The sequence below is a fragment of the Pristiophorus japonicus genome, chromosome 14, assembly GCF_044704955.1.
Source record: "Pristiophorus japonicus isolate sPriJap1 chromosome 14, sPriJap1.hap1, whole genome shotgun sequence".
In the NCBI taxonomy this organism is placed as follows: Eukaryota; Metazoa; Chordata; class Chondrichthyes; family Pristiophoridae; genus Pristiophorus; species Pristiophorus japonicus.
In genome coordinates this window covers 150,204,311-150,213,929 of record NC_091990.1, presented here as the reverse complement: position 1 = coordinate 150,213,929, position 9,619 = coordinate 150,204,311, and the positions used below count along the sequence as shown (strand labels likewise).

The 9,619-nt window shown below is 43.9% G+C and overlaps 1 protein-coding gene across 4 annotated transcripts; it reads left to right on the top strand.

Annotated features, from left to right (window-relative positions):
• The first annotated feature begins 1,449 nt into the window (after window positions 1–1,449).
• On the top strand, window positions 1,450–8,929 carry bdnf (brain-derived neurotrophic factor). Of its 4 annotated transcripts, none has more exons than XM_070898635.1 (2): window positions 1,450–1,524; window positions 7,851–8,929. In XM_070898635.1, exon 2 carries the CDS (start codon window positions 7,872–7,874, stop codon window positions 8,646–8,648), a length of 777 nt encoding a protein of 258 aa, XP_070754736.1. In that variant the 5' UTR covers window positions 1,450–1,524; window positions 7,851–7,871; the 3' UTR covers window positions 8,649–8,929. The 4 variants fall into 4 exon arrangements, with proteins under 4 accessions (XP_070754736.1, XP_070754738.1, XP_070754737.1 ...); XM_070898637.1 differs by lacking the exon at window positions 1,450–1,524 and adding an exon at window positions 2,530–2,588; XM_070898636.1 differs by lacking the exon at window positions 1,450–1,524 and adding an exon at window positions 3,751–3,831.
• The last annotated feature ends 690 nt before the right edge of the window (window positions 8,930–9,619 follow it).

The window sequence follows — 9,619 nt, the reverse complement described above, 5'->3', positions numbered from 1 at the left end:
ATTTCGAAGAAGAGCAGAGTTCCTGCCCAATATTTATCCCCCAACCAACATCACTAAAACATGTTATCTGGTCGTCATTACATTGTTGTTTTGGGGAGATTGCTGTGCGCAAATTGGCTGCCGGTTTCCTACTTTACAACAGTGACTACACTTCAAAAGTACTTCATTGGCTGTACAGTGCTTTGGGACAACCGTGAAAGGCTCCATATACATTGCAAGCCTTTCTCTCAAATGTTTCCTTATGTGATGTTTACTTCATGGTTTGTTTTTATTAATCGTGCACATATCGCATGCACAGTGCAGCAATGTGTGGCTGGGTATTGGAATATTTATTATAGAGTTACAGAAAGGTTATGCTGAAATGTGTGCCTTGTGGCTCCGGAAGAGGGGAGGGGGGGGGGACGGGGACGGGACATCATAGGGAACATCCCCAAGTCCTTCAGTGAAAAAGTATGAAAATTGACACTGTTACGCAGCTGACCATAAATGAATATGCAACAGTAATGATAGCAGACAGGTGGGGCAGAGTGGCACGGCCCCTCCTGCAAACGCAGAATCACCTTTGCAAATCGTTATTCGAAAATAAATAAGCCACGATCACGTGAATGCCATCACCTGGTGAAGTGAGCGGCTGCAAGACACAGGACAGGATCAGTAAATCCGGCGTGCGGCTGCATTTATATAGCTGATCCCATGGCGACTTAAAATGCTATCTTTGTTGATTCAAAATTAATCAATCGGCCTTTATGCTATTGTGTAAAGTGCAGCTACCCGCAAACATTCAATCCAAATAAAAGGGTCAGAGAGGGCGGGGAAGGAGGGTTTATTAATCCCAGAAATAAATATTTGCCCAGCTATTTAATTTTACACGACTTCGTCAGAAAAACGATCAATCACAATGCTGGAAAGCGATCTATTTTAACTGGTGCAAAAAATACGACCCAGATATTACTGATGATTAAATGTAAGGGGGAGGGTGCAATTATTACTTTGCAAAGTGATATTAATTAGAAATGTAAGTATGTACGTCAGACCGTGTGCTGTTTCCAGCTGTTTGAATCATTCATTAACTTTGCATCCGCAGATTAATAGTGGGCGCTGTCTATTTAAAAATCGGGGAGCAAGGCGAGTTACACAATAATATTTGGTGGGGGGTTGTACAAAGAATCACGTGAACGGAGACGACCACGTCACCGGCTCTACTTAGCATAGCGAGGGATTCCCACCCCCGTTTGAAGTCAGAGCTTAGAAGTCGGCGGGTCTCGATGTGATCCAGTCGAGTAGAATGTATATTCAGTGCACAAACGGCACGACCTCCCCACCGGAATATCAAATGGAGCTGGTGCCTGAGTATGGTATTACTCCCCGTCCATCCACCATGTAGTTTCCGCCATCAATAATTTACCATCTGCAGAGAGAGAGGAGAGAAGTCGCTTCAGCCGGGGAAGCGCAGGGGCAGGAGAGTGCGAGCAAGTTCCAAATGAAAGTCTGTTGGTGATTTTTCGTCCCTTTGGCACAAAAACGGTGGGTGTTTTTCTTAATCGTATTTCATATTGTATTATTTGAACGCAGATTGTAGTGGATCTCAAGCACTGCTTCAGCAAATATAGTTCCCGGGACTTGGTAAAAGGGCGACTGTAAATCTATCAGCGGGCTTCATTAATAAGCAATGCTGTTATTAACTTGATTGAATTCTAAATACGACAACTACCAGGGGTCATTGTACCCCATGTAGTTCAAGTGCATTTAGCCCAAATCCAATTCTCCAGACAAGGAAACATTTAAATGTTGTTGAACTTCAGCACCTCTCGCAATTGATTAAATCGCACTAGTCTGCACAACTATTAAACGCAAGTCTCGGGCGACAACCGAGATTCTGCTGCTCACACACAGCCAGTTCTCATAGGCAGCTTCGGTTTTCAATTACTTTTAATTCAAAATTCGGACTTGGGTTAAATCAGCTACTACTTCCAAAATCGTTCCTGTTGCCCAGGTAGTTTGTGTGTGTGTGTGTGTGTGTATCTAAACTTTATGGTTATAATATGTTTCTATAACACCATATTTCAACATCAGTCGTCCCATGTGTCAAAAGTCGCGGTTTTTAAGTCATGCTGGAGATGTAGAAGGCGGCCAATGATGGTACATGTCGAGATCTAAATAATTCCTTGTCAATGAGCCAAACCATATTGTCTGCAGGAACACGCTCAATCTAGGGTTGTAAAAACACACACACACACACACACACACAAGCTAAGCCTTGCAGCAAATAACTTGGAGATCTCATAAAGATTTTATAGGAAACCCGAGCCGTGGCCGCGCTAGCGATCAGTCAGAGCGCCGGCGAGCCTGCAAAGCCCACACGGCTCCCTCTCCATGAGCAGACGTGTTACTGCCCTTTTCAGCAAGATGTGAACTAAAGCTTCTCGGCTTGAACTGGTAACTCCACCGATTGCCGCTTAGCAATTCCACACCAAAAAACCCCCCCCGCTTTGAGATGATCTAAAAAAAAGGCTGTATCTCCGAGGTGACGTGAAGGGAAAATAAGCTGTAGTGCGAGAATTATCTACCTCAGGCTATTGTAACTTAAGGTCAGTACTAATTATTGATTATTTCCTTACCTGGAGTGGTGGTAGGGTGGTTACAAATGTAAGTCTGTGTCTAATGTGACTGTACAGAAAGTGCAATGTGCAGAGTATAACCCATGCTGAAACTTTCACATGTGAGGGAACAGTTGTTTAATCGCCCCGAAATATTTCCGTATGTCTTAAATGAGTTCTGCTCATATTGAGACAAGTGACAATTAGTTTGTGGCGCATGGTCAAGTGATAACAAGGTCTGCAAAGCTTGCAGGGCTGGAAGCGGAGTTTGATCAGACTTGTTGCTGTTTCAAAGAGTTTACACAGAACCTGAGTTTATTTTTGCACCCATAAATGTGAGCAGAGTTGGCTCCGAGAGTTGCAGCGATCTGCACTGCGCTATTGCACGTTGAAACCCGCACTCTCCTGCTCAAGATGTGCCTGTAAATAAATATTTTGACACCAAGTCACATTTATATCGTTGAGAATCAAAAGAATGTGAAATTCTGATATAATCTACGGCAATCTCATGCTTGGTAGCAACTGGGTAAAGTGCGCTCATCTGCGTGCAATAGGGACACCAAGTGGACATTGAGAGCATTACAGTGTGATGGGGGTTTGAGGTATTTTGCACACCTATTATCAATAGTTAAATGTTACAATGTCGGGAATGAGAAAAATCTTAAAAATACAGATCGCGAAAATGAAAAGTATTGGCCTTAAAAGAGTTTTTTTTTAAAATAAAAGCGCTCCATCGAATCCAAACTTTAAAAGCCGTCACTTCACTGTACGTCGACAGTAATGTTGGACACTAGTTTTTATTTTGTGAATCACTTTGGCATTGTTGAAAAGGGGCAGGCTTTAAGACAATTGTAAAGCCAGAAGTTATTTTCACCTGCTAATGAGAGAGCCGGAAACAAAACAAAAATTGAATTGCGTGTGACAGGCGAGAGAGGCGCTGGTGTCAGGTTCACTGTGAACAAGCTTTTGTTTGCTGGACCAAAACAAATTAAGGATGGATACACTGGGGTTTCCAACAGTTAAAGGGAGCAAAGAAAAAAATCAACTTTCTTAACAATGGGCCCCGGGGTTCAGCTGCAGAGCCCATCTTACGGGTTTTAAACACCCATGTCTGTTTTGCTCCGTCACATGCCACGATCGACGCATTCAGACAGATTTCTTAGGCAAGGAGATGGATGTCACTGGCCAATTTTACATTTAGAAAGCCGGCGACAGTGACGCAATTCCAACTCGAGTGAGTATGAATAACCAGCATCCATCATCTGCAATGTAAATCATGCCTTCTGAAATGTAAATATATCTGCACTGCCCTCGTTGTTCTTTCCCCACAACTATAATGTGTCGTCCGTAAATTGAGACATGAGAACAATTACAATGTGAGGAGTTGCACTTCTTTTTAAATTCTCGGCGCCAGCTTGTTGTGTCTTGTTCGGTAATGACTGGTGTCTATCCATGTGGTGGTCAGGTGGGCAATGCACTTGCATGTTTTATAGTGAGCATCATCATAGGCAGTCCCTCGGAATCACTTGACTTGCTTCCACTCTTAAAATGAGTGTTTAGGTGGCTGAACAGTCCAATACGAGAGCTACAGTCCCTGTCACAGGTGGGACAGACAGTCGTTGAGGGTAAGGGTGGGTGGGACTGGTTTGCCGCACGCTCCTTCCGCTGCCTGCGCTTGATTTCTGCACGCTCTCAGCGATGAGACTCGAGGTGCTCAGCGCCCTCCCGAGCTCTGCTGCTCACGGTGCTGCTCAAGAGGAGCTCCTGGTGCTTGATGTCTATCTAGGGAGAGCTCAAGACTCTGATGAGAATCTGGTGATTCTCCACGGGGGGAGGAGATGAAGAGGAACTGGTGAGTGGGGGGGAGGGGGGAGGGGGCATTTGGGTCAAGTTGACTTAAAATGCCATACCTGATAAAGAATCAACTTGTTCCTGTGTGTGGCAGACTGTTACCTGAGCCAGGCAGGATCACAGCACTCCAGTTGATGACTGTCCAGCCATCTTGGCTCATCCATGGAACCTGAAGGGATAGAGCTGACACCAAGGGCTGGGAGTCTTCCCACTCAGTTCTAGATATTCCTGCAAGCCAATGTCCTAACAGGTCCTCCTAGATCTAACAAGCAGCCAGTTAAACTAGAGTAATATATTTACCCTCACTGGATAGTAACAACTTCTATTTAACTAGCGCCTTTAGCATAGAAAAAACAGTCTCAAGGCGCTTCACAGCAGCGAATCAGAGATTATTGATACCAAGCCGAGGAGATATTAGGAGGGGTGACTCAAAGTTAGGAGGGAAGGGACAGTATTAAGAAGGGTCTTGAAGGAGGAAAGCGAGATGGCGAAGTTTAAGAAGATAGTTCCAAAGTTTAGAACTTAGACAGCTGAAGGCACGGCCACTAATGGTGGAAGAAGAGGCAATAGTTGGGGGAGGGGGTTAGTTAGACAGGGAGGGTGTGATGCCATGGAGAGATTTGAACGGAAGGAGGAGAATTTTAAATTGGTGGACCAGGAGCCATTGTGGGTCGATGAGTACATTAGGTGCTGGATGAGCGAGAAGGTGTGTGCTAGGATATAGGCAACATAGTTTGGGGTCCGCTGAAATTGATGGAGGGTGGAGGATGAGAGATCGGCCAGGAGAGCTGAGGAATAGTCAAGTCTGAAGGCAACATAGCCATGAATGAGGGTTTCAGTAGAAGCTGGGCTGAGGGAGGGATTCAGACGGGTTATGTTACGGAGGTGGAAGTAGGCGGTCTTTGTGGTGGAGGGAATATGCAGCCGGAAGCCCAGCCAGAGTCAGATAGGTCGCCGAGGTTACCAGCAATCCGCTTTAACCTGAGACAGTGGCCAGGGGAGGGCGTTTGGAATCGCTGGCGAAGGCATGGGAGTTTCTGGAGGAGAAGGGAGGGGGGTGGGGGGCAAAGCCGACAGCTTCGATCTTCCCAATGTTTAACTGCAGGAAATTGCAGCTCATCCACGATGATGTTCCCTAAGCTATGCCTAAATCCTCCGAGCTTAAGAGGAGTAGATCCCCACTGAGCGTGTCTGCACAATAAATTAGCCCAGGAGAAACTCTGCTGATGCGGAGTTCTCAGCAGTTTTTCTTAAGGGACTCTGAAGCACCGTCATGGGTTTCTGTGCTATCAAACAGCTGCCTGATTTCTTTTTAAAAAACGACTTGTTTGGAAACAAGGGAGAAAACTCATTGGAAGCAGCCGCCATGCTACAATTCTAAAACTGTTCTTTAATCGCCAGACTAGTTCTGCTGTAACACTCACGTCACGTTTGGGTGCCAGCATTCTGTTAAATGCATCTTAATGAGCAGCATTCTGGTCGCATTTATCACGTATTAATGATCACGGTGTAATTAGTCGCCATACAGCTTATCAATTTTTTTTAATGCTTGGAATTAATGAAGTTATGTTCTTTGCATTAATTTCTCTGGCATTTTTATTGGCTGGTTATGATTCAGTAACAGATGTTTTTAATGTAAAGCCACATCTTATAGTAGTGTCGTTTTCTTTCATTTATATTATCAGACATTTTCCACTTGGAATATTTATTTTGATATCCTGGGGCATTTTATTAATTGTAATAATGCTGACTCCATTATTTTTGAAGTCGCTTTAACTGTCACACCGATAGTGTAGAATTCCCTTTAGCAGTCTGCGGAGGAGCAGCAGCAGACCTGTTAATGATGAATGGTGCTAATAACCGCCTAACTTTTTTTCTATCCTGTTAAATCTTGCAATATTTGGCTAAAATGTTGCGGGAAGGGACATAGGTGAGCTAAAAAGCGACTCCCATTGCTCAGCCTTTAGTTAATGTGCCCTGTGCTTAAACTGTATTCTTGCACCAGTTGAACTAATGAGAATGTATTTGTAACGTGTGCAGACTGCACACAGCCTTCCTCATCTCTCTTCACACCTCCGCCCCTCCCCGTCACCAGATCCCTCCAGATAGACCCAGTTTACTGGAAACACAATGCCTCTTGAAGTCTATTAAATGTACAATAATAGCTCCGAGCATGGCCTATCAGGGTTTCAGCATCAGTCGCTGAACTCATTAACTGTTTCGCTCTCTGAATAGATATAGATCCTTGGGCGCTTTATACTTTCAATGCTGTGCTCAAATATAGGACACATGACGTGGACACGCAAAATTTCAAACCTTAAGCTGTGTGGTCCGTGGTTGAAGTGCATGGTTGTAACCTGTCGTTGCCTGTGAGATATGTGACCTATTCAAAAAAAAGTTCCATGGATTCTAAAGTCACTTTAGTATAGACAGGTTAGAAATACAGCTAAAATGTTGCACGAATATGCTAGATTTGTGCAGCAAGCATTGAATTTTTGTAAAAGTTGAGGGTATATGAAAAGACAGTTTAAATATCTTATTCAGCCTTGAATTAGGTTTCAGCGTTTTTAAAGGTGGCATTGCTTGCAAATCCAGTGACTTTTAACAGATGTCATTTTAATCTAATGAAAATACATTTTTACAACTGCATACGTGTATGTAATATCACTTTTGTTCTCATTTTAATTGCTAAGGGTGTAAAAGTTTCAATACTGTTCCTCCCCATGGTGCTCTATGTTCTATGCAGTGTTGTGGAAATGTTGAGGACGGCGAGTGACTCAGACAGAGTAAGCGATGGGCTCGAGGTTACTTAAAATGATTAAGATAACACGCGGTGACGTCACTGAACATATTAGAGTGACCTCAGATAAGATGCCTAATTTGTTGACAACAACAAGTGAAGGTTACTATTTTAAGTTTGGTGAATCATAGCTGCGGTTGTTAAATAGACCCAGCCACCAAGACACCAAGACATCATCAGCTCGCTAGTTCCCCTGCTGTCCAGTGTGATTTGTGTAAAAAAAATAGACCAACTATACCAATTTGGTAATCGTAACTATATCTGGGAGAAGTGCCCTCTCGTAAAAGTTAGCCCCGAGAACTGATCACATTAATTTGAGCTTTGTGCTTATTTTTTTTTTAAATGAGGTAGAATAATGTTTCTAGGTCACTGCAATATGTTGGTATTGCACATTTAGAGACATTATACCCACAGCCAGGGATCCAATTGCTCTTTAAGTCACGACAATAGCGCTGAGCTCTCGTTACATGACAACCTTACTAGTGCAGTAGGACACAACTCAATAGTTTGCAACTTGTCAAAGTCTCAGTCGTGTGTCACAACTTTTCGAATAACCTTGTTTTTTCGTGCTTCTTTTCTCTCTTTTTGTCTCCCCTTCACAGTCCCACCAGGTGAGGAGAGTAATGACCTTCCTGTTCCTTACTATGGTTATCTCATACTTCGGTTGCCTGAATGCTGCCCCAATGAAAGAAGCCGGAGGCCGAGGTCACGGCGCCCCGCTCTACCCCGGGCTGCGGCCTCGCGGGACACTGGACGGGCTGGCCGGCGGGGGAAGGGGAGAGCTCGCCTCTTCCCGAGGACTCGGGGCTTTGGCCAACACGGTGGAACACGTGCTGGAGGAACTCCTGGAGGTGGAGCCCGAGGCCCGGCCGAGCGACGGAGGAGGAGGTGGAGCAGGAGGAGGAAGCAAAGAGGTGGATTTGTACTCGTCCAGGGTGATGCTGAGCGGCCAAGTGCCTTTGGAGCCCCCTCTGCTCTTTCTCATGGAGGAGTACAGGAACTACTTGGAGGCGGCCAACATGTCGGCGAGGGTCCGGCGCCACTCGGACCCGGCCAGGCGAGGCGAGCTCAGCGTCTGTGACAGTATTAGCCAGTGGGTGACGGCCGACACGAAAAAGACAGCTGTGGACATGTCGGGCCAGACGGTCAGCGTCCTGGCGAAGATCCTCGTTCAGAACGGCCAACTCAAGCAGTACTTTTACGAGACCAAATGCAACCCAAAGGGCTTCACCAACGAAGGCTGCCGAGGGATAGACAAGAAGCACTGGAACTCCCAGTGCAAAACCAGCCAATCTTACGTGCGAGCCCTCACCATGGATAGTAGGAAGAAAATTGGGTGGAGATTTATAAGGATAGACACTTCATGTGTATGCACATTAACCTTTAAGAGGGGAAGATAATGAATTCGTGTATATAGATTTTATTGAGAAGTTATCTATTTGTATATATTACATACAGGGTAAATTATTCCGTCGAAACAATACAGAAAATTTTATGGACTGCATGTATAAATGAAGTTTATACAGTAAAAAAATGGTTTTACGGTCTATTTATTGAACATATCCATGACCCGAGAAAGAAAAAAAAACAATCATTTTGCGCACAACTTAAAGAAACAATAAGCCTGTATTACATTCCTCAGAATATCGTGGTTTGTTGAATGACGTTGCCAAGAAATGAAACGAAAGTAAAAAAAAATTGCATGCTGCTTCAGTTGTTCAATGAGAATCTGTCCATTGGAAAGTCCAACCAATCATTCCGTTTACATTAGACAGTAAGTGGTTATATTCCTTATTATTATATTTGTTGACTGATTTACCTTCTACCGATAGCGTTGGAATTAAAAAATCAAGGTGCTGTCGTCAATCTTTACTAGTTTTTTTTATTCCCTTGGGGATAAAATTATCAAGTTCAATTTTTGTACAGTACATTACGCCGGTATGAAACCAAATTTTTATTTCATTTTCAAAAAAATCAGACATGCAGAGTATTGAAACAAATAGAACGAGACTTCTGTAAGAAGCTGTTTATTCCCATTCATCATCCATCCATACAAGTAAATCTAGGAGGCCATAAGGACTGAAAATCATCATCTGAACTTCACTGGGAGGATACATCACACATATTGCCTTGATGTAGAATGTGTTTTAGGAATCCGAATGTGTAGGTCTTTCAAAAACATGAACAAACCCTCAGGCTTTAGAATACAAAGACTGTCATCATTTGGGTCAGCTAAGAGCAACAATCACATATAGAGTTGGCTGAGGGCAACAGGTAATTCTGGGATCTGGGGAGGCAAGAAAAAGATGTAACCTATGAGAAAAAATTGGGTTGAGACATGTGTCCTTATCTTCTACCCTGCCCCCAATGT

Coding starts and splice junctions, on each gene's coding strand:
- bdnf (XM_070898635.1), top strand. CDS start 7,872: ATGACCTTCCTGTTCCTTACTATGGTTATCTCATACTTCGGTTGCCTG.